Raw genomic sequence first — 16250 nt, 5'->3', positions numbered from 1 at the left:
CGACAAGCTCACAACATGTTGCAGCGTGACACGTTGTGAGCTTGTCGATTGGCTATTTTCTGTGAAAGCCTTCCCCACAGTAACAGAAAAGACAATCATAGTAATACTAGTGAGGAAAAAAGGCCTTACTCAACAAAAGGAGAGCCTCAAGGACTTTAAACACATCTTCCCCATCTATGCTGTTCTGGGAAGCGGCCAGCAGGTGGCGATCACAAGATGCCCGGATGCCCACTGAAGATTCATCTGCACATAGAGCAGCAATAAATCAGTACAGCAGTATAAAGGGGTAAAATCACATGACACCATTTTTTTCCAGGTGGCTCTACAGACAAGTGGACAAGTGTATATTGTTGCTGTATTCCCGGAAACCTTGTGCGTCCAAACCCGCTACTTTTAAGGAAATGGAGAGACAAATCTGCTGTGTTCCAAAGGATCCAATGTACTGTAGTTAGTATTTAGTCACAAACTCAATTATAATACTTTTCATTGGTGAATTGTTAATAAAGTCCACACTTTCATTTAGTTTTCTTTTTCTATATTTCCTTTTTTATTTCAGACATACAATCCTCATTTGTAGATCGGCTATTTTCTTTTGTACAACATCATCGTATACCAAAGTAGGGCATCTACCAAAAAAGAAAATGAATACATAAATATTGAGATACAAGGTTTCTGCCTGACTGACAGCAATGGTTGTGTTTTGCTACCTGACATGGCACCACCTTGGGTCTTGAAAAGGTGCAGCAGGATCCTGCAGGTGAGTCTGGCTCCCGGCTCAGAGTTCTCTTCATGGTGGACTGGAGGTGAGATACCGCATAAACAGATTAGAGTGAGTATCCTCAGAGCACACGACCCAAATTCACCCTTTCCTCCTTTCTTTCCCATGCAAGGCAAGGCAAATCAAAGTGGCAAAATTTTGACCAAAACCAAGTGGCATTTTTCACAGAACTAATATGAAAACAGGATCCAGAACAAAAGCAATCACCATATAACAGTGCTTGTGACATTTGGTATGCGGTAATGGAGAAAAAAAGAAGAAGAACAAAAAAAGGCCAGCACACACAAAGTACACATAGTGACCGTGGACCCACATCAAACTGTTGCCTCCGCGATTTGCAAATGCTCCCGGCATACAGTCTGGGGCACAGAAATAGATACGATGAGTGCGAGATAGAGCGGATGTGACGCAACCGCTCCCTTGGTGCGGTAGCAACTAGAAGCAGTGTTCTTCCGAGCACAGGTCTCCACCAGGTCAGGTTCTTTGGCCTTTAAGGGCAATGTGACGCTGCATGCATGATTTGAGGCATTTTGTTCCAAAGGGTTAGGGTTAGGCCAATATGAAAAGAGTGTCATTTGTTCCTTGACCTAGTGGGAATGTGCATGCAGATCGGTGTATTACTCATTTTAAACTTAATTAGCACACCAAAAGATGTATCTGAAAACAATTTAGGAATTAGCAAGGTCGTAACAAACTGGCTGCAGTGAGTGACGTTCCATAGCCTGAAGGGATAGAACCTTCTGATCAAAAATAAAACCATTTCACCAGGACTTTAAACTTTGTCAGTGCTTTTAATTTAACCAAGAGCGCCAACTGAAGGAAAGCAGTAACGCGTGATAAGAGCAGCACAACGCTTTCTCTTCATTACTCAACTTTGTCGATTCATATTGAAAACCGAATGACCCTGCAGAAACGTACCGGCATTCGTCAGGGAGGGGTCAACTACATGGTCAACCAAGTCCTCCAGGAGCAGGCATTGTCTAGCGATGAGGATGGCAACAAAGGTAGCCAGCGAGTCGTGGAAGGACAGATCCCTCACCTACAGAACGTCAGAAAGAGGCAGAAGGCAGAAAGATCAACTTTACAAAATAGTAACTTTAAAGATGCAGTGCCATGATTTTTTCCCCCCTAAAACATGATGATCAGGTATTATGATTATACTAGGAGGAAGCTTTTTTTTTAAGTGTACAGAAAAAGTTAAAATTGTGTTTTTTTTTGTGGCCACACCCACCAGTTCATTAAGTATGCCTGGTTGTCAAGTGAGTGGTCACCCAGGTGAGGTTAGCCACACCCACAGTGTTGGGTGAATGGTAAAAGGGGAGGGGATGAGTATATGATGTACTTTAATCATAGACTGTATAAAAGATATGGACAAAGCGACACCATTGGTTTCTATGCAGCGCAAATGAAACAATATGGGTCCTTGGCATGGGTGTTGCCATCATAGATTGAAATGCAAACGTGGGAGGCTATTGGCTGCCAACGGTCACGTGCAACAGCAGGGATACATGGGAGAATGTGCTCGGAGCCTCCCGAAATACAGCACACGAAGAAGAACACAGCCGGCTGGTATCAGTTTAGTTGGCCACGCCCCCCCGCAACTTTATCATCAATTTTAACATAAATGGGACCTTATTTTCACAAAAAGCATATCATCGTGATTGAAAGGCAATTTTTAACTAGCGATAGGAACCATAAAGTATGTATGAAAGTGTTAATTAAGGTTAGAAAATGAAAGGGGAAAATGAAAGGGGTCCAATGGAGAACAATTCTATTTGCGATCGGCCGGGGGGGAAAACAGCGCAACTAGCGGCCAACCATAGGAAGTTTTAGTTCCGTATTGGGCTCATTTTAAATCGGCGGAACTCTCCCCCTGAATTTAATGTGTTTTTTGCCTGGGACTTTTGAATAAGAGGCTTTCAGCTTTCAAGAAGTAAACACAAATACACAGGGAAAACAAATCTGCACATTATAACCCCACCCGGTGGCCTATAGATAGATGTTAACTTCATAGACACATCCAAAACAGAAAAAGTACAAAACTATGGTACCACCTCTTTAATGTAGTACCTTGGGGTTTATGTTGTCCATAAATTAACAAATATCAGAACAACTCAAATAGAGATAGACAAGCTAGCTGCAAGCAAAAAAATTAAGAAAGAACAAAAAAAAAAACATTTAAAACAAATGCCTTCATGAAGCTCTAAAACAGTGTTTTTTCCATAGACATATAGTGGCGTTTCCATAAAGCCTCTTAATGCGCATTTAAGGCTTATTCGCTAAATCTTTTTATGGAAACACTTCAAAATGCGAATAAACTTTCTTTATCCGCAAAAAGAATTATCCGCTTGGAGGAGGTGGATTTTGATAACCTCGCAACAGCCAGACTCTCAAAAGGAGAGTCTGGGAGTTCTCCATAGACGATTGGACGATTGGACGCTATTGGTCTTGATAGCACAGCAGTGAGATGGATGCACTCTTACTTGGTGGGGAGGGAACAGATGGTGGAAGTCAACGGAACCCTGTCCCCCCCCCTCCCAGTAAACTGTGGAGTACCTCAAGGGAGTATACTAGGACCACTGTTGTTCTTAATATACGTAAACGACATGTCATCTGCTTGTGACTGCAATCTGTTTCTGTTCGCGGATGACTCGGCTCTCCTAGTCTCAGGCAGAGACATTTTGCAGGTTGAAAAGGCCCTTAACTGTGAACTTAACAAGATCTGCACCTGGCTCAATGACAACAGACTCTCAATTCACCTAGGCAAAACTGAATGTATCCTCTTTGGATCTAGTCAGAAACTTAGCCTAGTTGAGAACTTCACAATTAAAGTAGGTGACACTGTGATAGAAAGAAAAAACCACATCTGCTACCTGGGTTGCATCCTGGAGGCTAACCTATCCAGTGAAAAAATGACCACCAAGGTAATCAATAAAGTCAATCAACGAATTCGCTTCTTGCAAAGAGTTGCCCCACTGATCAATATTAAATCCCGAAAGACACTAGGAGGTGCTCTTATTGGGCCCCTCATTGATTACGGAGTCCTTGTCTGGTATCGCGACGCCCCAGCTGCCTTAAAGCTAAAGCTCCAAACAGCCCAAAACAAACTAATTAGGGTTGTGCTTGGTCTCCCTCCTCTGACCCACCTTACCGAGCATCACCACGAAAGCGTGGGGTGGCTCAAAGTAGCTGACAGAGTACAGCATCTTGCAATGGGCCTGGTGTACAAGATACACTACACCTCCAAGATTCCCATGTACCTGACAAACTACTTCTTAAAGGTCAAGGATGTTCACGATCATAACACCAGAGGCAGCTCCACTAATCATCATCAGCGTAGATTTAACACTAAACAAGGCGCTAACTCGTTCTCCTGCTATACCATCAACATGTGGAACGCCCTTCCACAAGCCCTAAAGGAGAGCAAATCCCTAGCCTCCTTCAAAATTGGTATGAAAAGTCACCTTCAGACAGCAGCTACCCGTGACTTGTAAATAGACTAAGCCCCCATGCTCCCCCCCCCTTTTTCTTTGTATTCTGCCTTTTGTATTTGATGTTATGCTTTTGAAACTGATATTATCCTAGATAAAGTACTATGTTCTATCCGTCTGTCTTTCAATGTTATATGAGATACTTAAAGTGTGGTTCCTGTGGAAATAAGCCTCGGCTTTCTAGGATCTCCTTTTAGTTGACCTTGTACCAGTGATTTGTACTGTCATGAAACTGTACTTTTTTCTATTGCAAACTTCTAATAAATTCTTCAATCAATCAATCAATCAATGCATTACGCAATGACGTAGTTACTCACTTTGACTGACAGGTCCATTCAATAGTCATCAGCGCATCAAAACATCATTGGGAGAACATCAAATACGTCTTTTCCAGACAGAAATTCCAAAGGTGTAAACTGTTGTTCGTTTTTAAGTTATGAGATGCCATTGATTTCAGATAAAACTTCGCTTAATGCAGCTTTTATTTGCGATTTGTGAACTCGCATTGGACATGGGGTCCGCCATGTTTGTTAACAAAATGCGAGAGCTGTAGCAGCCGCTCGACCAATCAGGAGCGGTGTGAGGCGGGTTCGCTCAAAATGCAGCCTTTTGATTGGAAATTGAGAACCTAAATTCTCATAAAGAGACTTGATGGGAGGGACACCAGACCGAGAAAGGAAGCACATTGGTGACTCGGGATGGACGGACGGACCGTGTGTAAATTCCTCCCGTTTTCACCTCCCGGAGTCAAGCCATCCGTGGCTAACCCTTCCCCAGTCATAACACAGTGTTGCGAGCCAAAAGTGGCCGGTCTACAAGCAGATCGGCCACCTTCCAGAGGACGCTGAAACTTGCAGTATGAGGTGAACCTGAGCGCAACGGTGGGGGCGCGGGAGTGTGGGGAACACACACCACTGACTATTGCCGATGATGGAGAGGGTATATAGCTTTATGTATTGAGAGGAACTCTTGTCAATTTCGTAAGAGACTCGTCGCCAATTGTAAGATATTTGAAAGTTATTTGGGGCCATGATGATTGATAACCCCTTCTTTCCACTACTAGACAGCGATCGAGTCACAGCAGTCAGACGTGCAGTGCTCAGGTTCGGTCTGAAAAAATCAGCCCGATCAACTCATGCGACCGTCGCTAATTCGAATGACACCCGCAAATGGAAACATGCTAAATTCGCTTTGTCTTAATGCATATTTCTGATAATTCGCTTCCCTAATTCGAATAAGTTTATGGAAACATGGCTTGAAAGGTAGACACCTCCTCAGCTCTGGGGCGTTGGTAAAAGAGGACTGGCAAGAAGTGCGGTACTGTGGAACTATGGAAGGCAGTGCAAGGCACTCCGCCCATAGAGTATATGACTCTGCCCCCTGCAGTTGGAAAGAGGGAGTCCCGCATCTGATTGGCCTACCGAGCGTCCGTCCTTCAGAATTCCGGAAGCTTGACAGTCCTCTTTTACCAGTCGCACCAATGAATTGCAGCAGCGGAGAACATGATATGCACCTGGCTCAATGACAACAGACTCTCAATTCACCTTGGTAAAACTAATCTAGTCAACTAATCTAGTCAGAAAGTTAGAAAAGTCGAGAACTTCACAATTAAAGTAGGTGACACTGTGATAACAAGACAAAACAACATCTCCTACCTGGGTTGCATCCTGGAGGCTAACCTTCCAGTGAAAAAATTACTACCAAGGTAATCAAAAAAGTCAACCAACAACACATTCGTTTCTTACATAGGGTTGCCCTGCTGATCAATTTTTAAACACGAAAGACTCTAGGACAGGGGTCTTCAACAGGGGGTCCGCGACCCCTAGGGGGTCCGCGGGGTCCGCAAAATTATTGATTGAAAAAAAAAAAAAAAAAAAGATTTCAAAAAATGTTTTTTTTTCTTTTTTTGCCATTTTACACATTTATGTTAAAAAATTAATCATCCATTTTGAATAGCTTGAATACATGATTACTATGCAATTGACATATTGTTGATATTATTGACATTTGTTCTCAGTTAATAAGTAGTATGTTTAGAAATGGTAGTGGTACGGCCCACCCTGCTCGCTGTAACTGGTACATGTTTAAAATTTAAAACCCCTACCACCCTACGAGGTGGTAGGGGGTCCCTGCTCCATCTCCCCATCAGTTTGGGGGTCCCCGGCCTGAAAACGTTGAAGACCCCTGCTCTAGGAGGTGCTCTTATTAGGCCCCTCATTGATTACGTAATCCTTGTATGGTATCATGATGCCCCAATTCCCTTAAAATTAATGCTCCAAACAGCCCAGAACAAAAGGGTCATGCTTGGTCTTCCTTCTCGGGCCCACCTCATCACTTATCACTACATAAGCGTGGGGTGGCTTACAGTAGCTGACAGCATCGTGCAATGGGCCTGGTGTACAAGATACACTACACCTACCCATGTACCTGAACCTGACAAACTACTTCCAAAATGTCAAGGATGTCCACTATCACAACACCAGAGGCAGCTCCACTAATCATGTTCAACCTAGATTTAACACTAAACAAGGCTCTAATTCGTTCTCTAGCTATACCACCAACATGTGGAACGCCCTCCCGCAGGCTTTAAAGGAGTGCAAAGGCCTGCAAAATCGGTCTGAAAAGTCACCTTCAGACGGCTGCTACTAGTGACTTGTAAATAGACTAAGCCGACATTTTTTATTATTTTCTTTTCTGGTTTTGTAATTGATGTTATCTTATGCAAAGTACTCTGTTCTATCTGTCTGTCTTTCAATGTTATGAGATACATAAAGTGGTTCCTGTGTAAATAAGCGGTAATGCTTACTAGGATCTCCTTTTAGTTGACCTTGTACCAGTGATTTGTGCTGTCATGAAACTGTATTCTTTTCTATTACAAACTGCTAATAAACTCTTCAATCAATCACTCAAACCCCCTGTCCTTACAATAATTACACACAACGTGAGCAAGGTATACAGTATTTTTCTTTTTTCTAGAACACACTTACATCTACATGACACAGTAAGTCGTTGAAGCCAAGGTTTCTATTTCCGATTCCAGAGGAACAGCAGAGGGCTCGGATTACTCCCAGCCACTCAGCACTGAGAGAGCAACAGTAAGCCGTCAGATCTGCACACAGGATCCCAAGGTCGTTCACTCTGGAGACACAAAGCAAAACAATTTAAATCTGTGGAGTCTGTGGTGTTTTATGACAAGAAACTAAAAAGGGGACATTTTTGTTTGAATATGTGTTTCATTGGCATATCTTCAGGGGGGTCCTGAACTCAATTTCACCCAAAAAAACTGAACTTTTAACATTCAGTGGATTTTCTGTGGTCTGTGTTTTTCTGAATAATTAGGCTCAGAAAAGTGAAATGATACAATGTTGCAGTTGGTAGTGCTGTCGCCTCACAGCTAGAAGGCCAATGATTGACAATCAAAATCCCTCAACAGCGATACCCTGACACAGAAACTGAAAAGGCCTCAGAACACAGAGAGGGGAAAAAATGGCTCACTGGAGTGGATGTTTTAAAACCAGTGCTTAATTTGTAAATTAAGCCCTGGTCTGGGCTGAACGGAGACGTTGCCTTCATCACACGACAACAGGCACGGTGGCGGCAAGGCAGTTCCGTGACCGTGGAGAGCAAAGGTCCGTTTCTCAATGGATTTGTAATCTAGGAGGGTTATTAAACAAATTTGGCCGGGGTGTCTTTTTTAAAATGGCTGGGAAAATGTTTGACAGCTAGGGTAATTTTCAGTCTCATTCACTTACACTATAAAGGAAAAAATTACTCCCAAAACATCTGCTTTAAGTGGGATGTGAGGGGTCAAACTAGGGGTTTTTAATTATTCTGAATCCATTGCAAGCATTTGTTTTGCTTGAAAAACATTCCTTGGGCTAAAAACGGACCCCAAAAGTCTGTGAAAATTGATGACTCATCACTAAACCATCGTATTGTGGGGCCATTTCTTGCCCAAGGAATGTTTTTCATGTCAAACAAATGATTGTAATGGATTCAGAATAATTAAAATTAGTATTCATTTTTCAAGTTTATAAATATGTCCATATATGGGCATTCCTAGATATGGGCTTAATATTGATAGCATAAAAGGGATTCTATTAGTGTGGTTGCCCTAACAGGGCATCATCTGAGGATCAGATGTAGAGGTCAGCTCCATATATGGAGATCTAAGTGATGATCCAGGCTTCTCCATGAATGGATATCCATGGTTTGATGAGGTCAGTGTCGTAATCTTCATATATGAATATCCAGGTGATATACACACACACTCAAACATATACACAGATTCACCTCTCAAGGTCTGGGTGGTCCACGCACACAACCTTGAGCACATTGCAGACAAAGCTGTGGCGTTTGGCTGGGCTGTCGTTGAGCTGGCCCACACTGGAGTGGTGGAAGTTGTACGCCGAGGGATTGACCATAGCTTCTGTCATGAAACTGCGGTCCCACAGCATGTTGGAGATTGACGGGACGATGTTGCAGTAGATGGAGTTCTTTACCTTGGAGAAGAACTCCCTGGAGGAGGGAGGGGACAAGGGGAAAAGGACAGGGAGTGCAGCGCTTAGAATCTGGTAAGGGACCATACATGTTAGTCTCATAGCATAGTAGTTGTAAGGTATTCAGGACAGAGAAAAAATACTTTCTGCAAAAGTGACCTAGTTGACAGCATGTGGAAAACTATTTCTTCTTAATGTTAATCTGCCTTTATTTATATATGCCTGAACTCTACTCTCTTAACACTGCTGATTCGTCCTGCCTTCAGAATGCTTGTTACAAAGACTTAAAGCTCTTTCTGCAAGTCAAGTCATTTTGAAATGTAACAAGCATTCTGATTGACTTAGGACAAAGGGCAATAAAAGCACAATGATGCAGCAGCGTTAGGAGAGTAGAGCTAGGCAAAAATGGCAATTTGACCAAAACATTTTTTTCTACCTCTGAATTCTGAATTCTGAATTTCTGAATTTGCTGCTCCTGAGGTGACTGCAGGACTTGTAGAGGACGTACATGAAGGACAGGATACATCGCTCTGCTGAGGAACAGGATGCCGGGTTCACGCCTGACCCCACCATCATAAGACACAGCCTGAGAAAACATTCAACAAATGCTCATGGATTCTACATGGCTTTCGCCATCACTTCAACCTTGATACACATCTCCCAGAAAACACCAGAAACCTTTTGAAAGTTAAAGAAGTAGTTGACCCAAAAAATTACTTCTTATTCAGAGTCAGGGTTATTTGGAGTCTCCGATGAGCCAGTCATCAAATTGTTGTGTCTCAGAACATTTTTAAAAATCTCAGCGAATTCAAGGCTTGCGTAATGGGATATATGCATATACGCCATTTTGTTCTACTTCCGGGTGTCTTTCAACTTCCTTCACAGGTGTTACCGATGATACTAATGAAGGGTCTGTTCCATTCTGCTCAAACAGAGTCAGGGTGCTGATATTGTGCATGTTGGCTCCCTGGAAACACTCTGCTACACCAGTGGGTCTCAAAGTGTCATTGAGTGGGTTCCAAATGTCCCCATACAGCTGTGTAACACTGAGAGTACAGTGTTGTTTCCATTTGTACAGAGTTATGAGGGTCCTTGAAATTTAAAGAACCACTGTACAATAAATCAAACAGAGCCTTAATTAGTATCATCAGTAACACCTGTGAAGGAAGTCGAAAGACACCCGGAAGTAGAACAAAATGGCGTACGTGCATATACCCTATTGATGTAATTGATAGAAAATAAGCCAATATTTTGCGGTGAACTACTCCTTTAAAGTAAGTCTGCATGTTCCATAAATATTTAACCAATGAAAAGAATCACAAGAGCTTGTGATTAATGGATCCAACATAATGTTTTTAATGGACATACAAGACAGCAATTTTATAATATAAAATATTGGGATGGTTTGTGCAGGAACGTACCGGTAAAACAGTAACAACTGATCCTGACGATCGAGGATGAGACAGTGGTACCTCCACAGGACCGCCACGATACACAGATACAGGTCATTGGTGTAGCTGCCCACCAAGCTGGACGACTCCGGCAGCAGCTCAGTCTTCACCAGGCTCAGCACATCCAGCAGCTAACAAACATACAATACATGGATTAACGTAAAAATGTAATCTCACCTGACTGAAAAGGTTTGTATGGCCAAGTCCTAATCTGCGATTTGTGAATCAGTGTCCAAATGACATCTTTTGAGCTGTCCCGGGAGCAAATCGGAGCATTGTGGAATATTTTATGAATTTTCAAAGGTTAGTGAAAATCTCTGCATTCAGCTTAAATAGCTCAATTCGGTGTGATGTGCTGTGAGCCAATTGATCTGCTATCTACTAAGTATTGGGTTACTAACAATTTGTTTTAAGAAACACAGGATAAGATGTTAATTTCCTTTGTGCAGGCACATGCGTGAGAGTGTGTGTGTGTGTGTGTGGGTGTGTGTGTGTGTGTGTGTGTGTGTGTGTGTGTGTGTGTGTGTGTGTGTGTCATTTTGGTGGTGATTGGTGAATGATGGATGCAAGGGAGGGGGGGGGGGGGGGGTTGGGGTTAGGTTTTAATCTAGGATGCATCATCAGTAGTGTTCCTCCAGGTCTTAGGGTGTTTCGGCCATTATACACTAGTATACACCCTCGCCGGAGGCGGCCAGCTCAGGTTGATCAGTCCCCGAACTTGCGTCATTTCCAATTAGTCATGAGAGTATCGTTCATCTTATGGATGGCAGACTTCTCATGGGACTGTGCAAGGCAGGGGCGTCCTTTTCCCTGAGTCAAGCCTATAGGCTGACCGCATACCTCCTGGCTCCAGTTTAGGCATTTAGCAGAAGCTCAATGCCCAAACTGGAAGCTCCCAATCCAAAGCGACCCACAACAAGCATAGCCATACAATAAGCAATAAGCAATACAACAAACAAAGAACAGATTAGTTAAAAAAGAAAAAAAGAAAATCAATTTATTTATTTTTCCCACATGAGATAAAGTTAAATGTTTAAAAAAATATAAAACATGAAGAAAATAAAAAAGATATTGAGGGAGGTACATCAGGGGCCCACTGGCAGTGTCCATACTAGTAAGACACCTGAGGGTGGAATGCGACCTCAGGGTGACATGCGACCTCGCCCTTTGCGCCAATTCTTGACTATCTGGCCAATCACAGCGTTTCTCTGACGATTCTAGTTTTTATCAACCCTAGGAGACACGGGGAGAACATGCAAACTCCACACAAAAAAAGGCCCTATCGCCAACCCCACCTAGGGTGTGAGCGATAGGGCCTAAACATGGAGATGTGGAGAACACTATATATGGAGATAGTCCAGTCCATCATGTCATATGGGACTACCGTCATAGACAGTAGCCATTGTTAGGCCGGAGTCAATGGCTGTATGTCTGACTGTCTGTACAGGAAGTGATGTCACATGACATACTTTTTATGCCCATATATGAGTCATTCTGTACCACATCTCCATGTTTAGGCCAAACAGGTTCGCTCCATTTCTCCATGTATAGGTCCAAATGCCCAACGTCGAGCTTGACAAGGAGGATACCGCACATTGTACCTCATCCACCCTTTCTTCTCTCTCCTTTTGGTATCTTTATCCTCCTCCTCCTTTTTTTCTTTTTTATTCTTCTCTTTTTTTCACAACCGCCCCCATATTTACTTTAGAAATATATATTAAATTCTAAGAACGTTTCGAGTACCAGTTTGATACAAGAGCGAATAAGCGCTACACTTCTGGAATCCTGTGCGTCGACTTAAAAGTCGGATCCAGGCCTAATAACTTTATCTAGCCGCCCCGTTGCCACCTCCTTGTTACATTTTCTTTTCTGAGACACATTGTACCTCATCCACCCTTTCTTCTCTCTCCTTTTGGTATCTTTATCCTCCTCCTCCTTTTTTTTCTTTTTTATTCTTCTCTTTTTTTGTCTTTCTTAGTCTTGTGTATCCTTCTCTTTTGGCTACTGTCTATGACGGTATTCCCATATGACATGATGGACTGGACTATCTCCATATATAGTGTTATCCACATTTTGTGTAGCCGCCCCGTACAGGAAGTGATGTCACAACTCGCTGACATCACACTGACATCACTCCTGTACAGAAGGAAGGTTACAGAAGGAAGGTTACGGAAGGAAGGAAGGAAGGAAGGAAGGAAGGAAGGTCACTCAAGCGACACGGTTTTTCAGATACAGGGTTTACGAGATACACACAGACACACACACAGCTGCCCTCTTATAGACCAGGGGTTCTTCTCAACCTTTTTAGGCCACAACCCCTCCCCTGGAATTGTAAGAGTTGAGGCATTAGTTTTGTTTGACTCTGTTCCACAGATAAATATTTTGGAAATATCTTCAAGTTCACAACCCCTCACAATGCGAGGTCCCTGTTGGTCCCAACCCACAGGTTGACCCACTGTTAGAGCCATAAAATAAAAGAACAGCCCTGGAAAGAGTTTTGTCCCTTTTCCAATCCCAATGCACCGATGCATGTTGTTCATACCTGAAAGGCAAATTTGATAAGGCAAATAGTGTTGTTCTCCATGAGGTCAAAGATGAACTGTATGTGCTGGACCAGGGGCAGGTGATTAGACTTCCCTGAGGCAAAGCTGGTGATCTGTTCCACCACATTCCTGGACACCTGCACAAACATAATGACAGCCATTATCAGCATTTATTTTTTATATTATCACTAAATAAACACGTGACCTTGTAGAAACTCCTTGGCATCAAAATGCTTTATAGGAACAGATGCAAATATTTTGAGAGATTTAGGTTTAGGTATTGCTGCAAACCTACCGGTATGTTCTTGCTGTTTTACATGCAGCTGAAGAAATCACAGACTGAGTTTTTTACCTTTGCTTGCTTTTATGCAATATCCAAGACCATCAGGGCTTTCTGGAAAATGCTTTTGAAAATGTATTCTATTCTGCTACTTTGACCCTTCAAACAGTCTTCGAAGTTTGACCACTTCGAATACTCTTTAATCTTAAAATGACTAAGATTAAAGAGTATTTGAAGTGGTCAAATGTCAAGGTGTTAGCTTGTAGATGGTGCGCAACATGCTTCCACAGAAGACTGGCTTCTATGGAATCCACATGACTGAAATCATGTCGTTCTCAGCCGTGGCGACTGAGAACTATAATCCATGGGAACATGCCAATAGAATGGTTAATGCATGCCGCCACAATGTTACTGGATGGATAATCCTTCCTTATAATATAAAATGTTAAAAAATCTGGGAGTCTTCCTGGATTCTGACCTCCCTCTGGAAACCCATGTAAAGAAGGTTGTTCAGACTTCTTTTTATCCCCTCAGAAAACTCAACTTTATAGAGCTGCCTTCAACCCTTAGCACTCTTGATTCTAAAGTATGCTATTATAGTTTTTTTTTAATCTATTTCATTTACATTTTTACTTTTATTTTGTGAAGTGTTGTTGCTGATTTTTCATTGTTGATTCTTCTTTGTATTGTTGATTCTTCTGTCAAGCATTTGTTAAGCGCAATACAAATCAAGTTTATTATTATTATTATTATTATTGAAATGGAGTTATCTGACATCTGAGACCCTTAAACAACTTTCAACCTGGTGTCCCTGTTTTGGGTATGTCATTATAGATGAAAATATTTTCAAAACCAAACACTTCAATATTTGTGAATTTGAAATATTGCTGCAAGCTCAACATTTGAAATCTGTAGATCGGTTATCTTCACTATTATCTGCCTGTATCTATATTTAGGCTAATGCAAATCATGTTAACTCCATTTATACAATGGAATCCATCAGTTAAATATTGGCCAGTATTCAGTGCATTTAATTCAGTTTACAGTATATATTGTCCAAGAAGGAATTAAATTACCGTAACTACATGAATAGTACAGACTAATCAGTCTGCAATAAAATCCTATTTATATTCAAAAGGTTCAACTAGTTTAGTGTATTTTCACTAATACAACCTGTACTGACTCTTGACTACAGATGTCTGGGTCTTACCTCAGAGGTGACTTGGTGCTGCTCAAAGTGGGAGAGATGCAGGAATTCTGTGAAGATATCCTTTGTGGTGGGTAAGGCTTCAGGTTTTCTCTTCTTCCTCTTCGGTCCCTCTTCCCCTCCTAAAAAAAGGCAAAAAGAACGATGCATCTCAGGTGGAACAGCAGTCAAAGTGGGAGAGAAAAAAGTGGTTTCTTGACATCACAGCAGGGGTCTTAGTGGTTATTCTATCGATTACTCAAATAATTGAGAAGCTCTTTGTTTCTGACATTTTGTTTTATACATACCCTAACCGCCTACAAATCCTCACGACACAGAAATGGTCATGTGAGAGACAAGTAAGCGGGAAACGTATGAAGTTCGGCTATAGCGACGCCGATTGCAATTACCTGTCTCTGCCGCACGCTTGCTATGGAGCACCTTCAGGATGTCTTGGGTGATTTTCTCAGTGGCAGGTCTCCCCTCATCTCGCTGCTTGCGTAGATCCTCCACCAGGGGATGTTTGGACTTGTGGCTGCCGCTCTCCTCCTGTGTCGCCCCTGCTGCCTGTGGAACCACGACATGGGGAGAGACAGATTATAATGCAATCCTCATAAGCTGGATGCACTCGATAAGCACGCCCCTGTGATGGGACAAAACACAGCTATAAGACTGGCTACGAGATACATAAAGTTCAGCCAAGACTGATTGTTTTGTGTAATGAGTTCAGAGTTGACAGCCTGAGATGGCAGAAAGGTATAATAAATCATACTGACGGACATTCTTCTGTGCTGATATAAATTAAAGCCAGGGTTCCCACACATTTTACCAATGAATTTCCAAAACCTTTCCAGAATATTTTACTCAATTTCCAGGCCTTTATGACTATCATTCAGCGCAATAATGAGTCCCGAGTCCTATCCTATGTGCAATGCCCAAGGACAGGCTGTCTAGCTAAAATAAAGCTATAGAACATAGAACATTCAGACTGTTGAACAAGGCTTGACCACTGTCTGTCACCAGGCTGGCCTTGGCTTGCACTTGGACTCTTCCTTGTGGACATAACTGTGGATTATACCAGTGAAAGTTACCTTTTGTGCACTGTGGTTGAACCTGACATCCTCTGATGCTCACTACAGTGGCAGTGCCCTGATATTCTAACGTGGATCCATATACCTGCTGCTATACAGTATATGCTCATGCACCTTATGTTTAAACCTCATGTATATAATGTACCAGAGGGATATGCCATGTGTAAATTGTTAGTGACAGGAGGAATGAAGAGGAAATTGATTCTATATTATCTACTTGAGTAATTCTATCAGCCTCTTGTAGGTTTAGATGCCCTTGCTGTGTGCAAGAGCTCCTCTCTCCCTATGTTGATTACTGTTACAGTATATGCATAGATCTGCTAATGACAATGACACGATATTTCTTTTATAGTTTAAGTTTTATTATTATTATTATTATTATTATTTTTGTTAATAATTTTGTTTTTGTAACTCAGTTGATAATTTAAGTTCATTGAATTTTATAAAGGAGGGTGTCTGTAACCTTTTTGAAAAGTAGGGCCATCTTTTTCCTTTTCAGATGTGCCGTGTCAACAAAGTTTTAATGACACCCCACAGTAAAAAACTCTGTCATGTTTTGATGTCGGGACAGTGTTATAATGATCATTAGACTCGGAGCAATAACCCACTCATCTCAACTCACCCATCTCCCTGACTCCCTCCCCTTTTTCCTTAGAGATGGGACGTTTGCGTACAAGTTGAGTCTTTAGAAAGGCTCTTTGAAATGAGTGATGGGATCTATAGGGGGCCACTCTGTTCTAATGAGTAGTTGTGGAAAAAGTACAACCATTCTTTTATTACAATGTAGAGGTAAATAACTAAAGTAACTAAATAACTAAAATGAGAGTGTCTTTTGAACGTCTCTTTGAAAGGAACGGATCCCAGAGGTCCGGCTCACTTCAGAGAGCCATAAATCTCATCTCCAGTCCTCTGGAAGTCTGACTTCTCTCAC

The 16250-nt window shown here is 42.0% G+C and overlaps 1 protein-coding gene across 1 annotated transcript in view; it reads right to left on the bottom strand.

Moving 5' to 3' along the window:
- LOC308280395 (mediator of RNA polymerase II transcription subunit 12-like) overlaps positions 1–16250 on the bottom strand; it is a 38165-nt gene that overhangs the window by 18678 nt on the left and 3237 nt on the right. Inside the window, exons 2-11 of the mRNA XM_080720662.1 lie at positions 14639–14795; positions 14253–14371; positions 12762–12899; positions 10190–10350; positions 9205–9354; positions 8563–8787; positions 7257–7407; positions 1697–1817; positions 708–797; positions 130–243 (exon numbers count right to left, since the gene is read on the bottom strand). Coding sequence (XP_080576788.1) covers positions 130–243; positions 708–797; positions 1697–1817; positions 7257–7407; positions 8563–8787; positions 9205–9354; positions 10190–10350; positions 12762–12899; positions 14253–14371; positions 14639–14795 — 1426 coding nt within the window. The remainder of the gene's footprint in view (positions 1–129; positions 244–707; positions 798–1696; positions 1818–7256; positions 7408–8562; positions 8788–9204; positions 9355–10189; positions 10351–12761; positions 12900–14252; positions 14372–14638; positions 14796–16250) is intronic.

The sequence above is a fragment of the Nannobrachium achirus genome (genome assembly GCF_963921795.1).
Source record: "Nannobrachium achirus genome assembly, chromosome: 2".
Classification (NCBI taxonomy): domain Eukaryota; kingdom Metazoa; phylum Chordata; class Actinopteri; order Myctophiformes; family Myctophidae; genus Nannobrachium; species Nannobrachium achirus.
The sequence above is the reverse complement of the archived record's forward strand: the minus strand, read 5'-3'. Positions and strand labels throughout refer to the sequence as shown.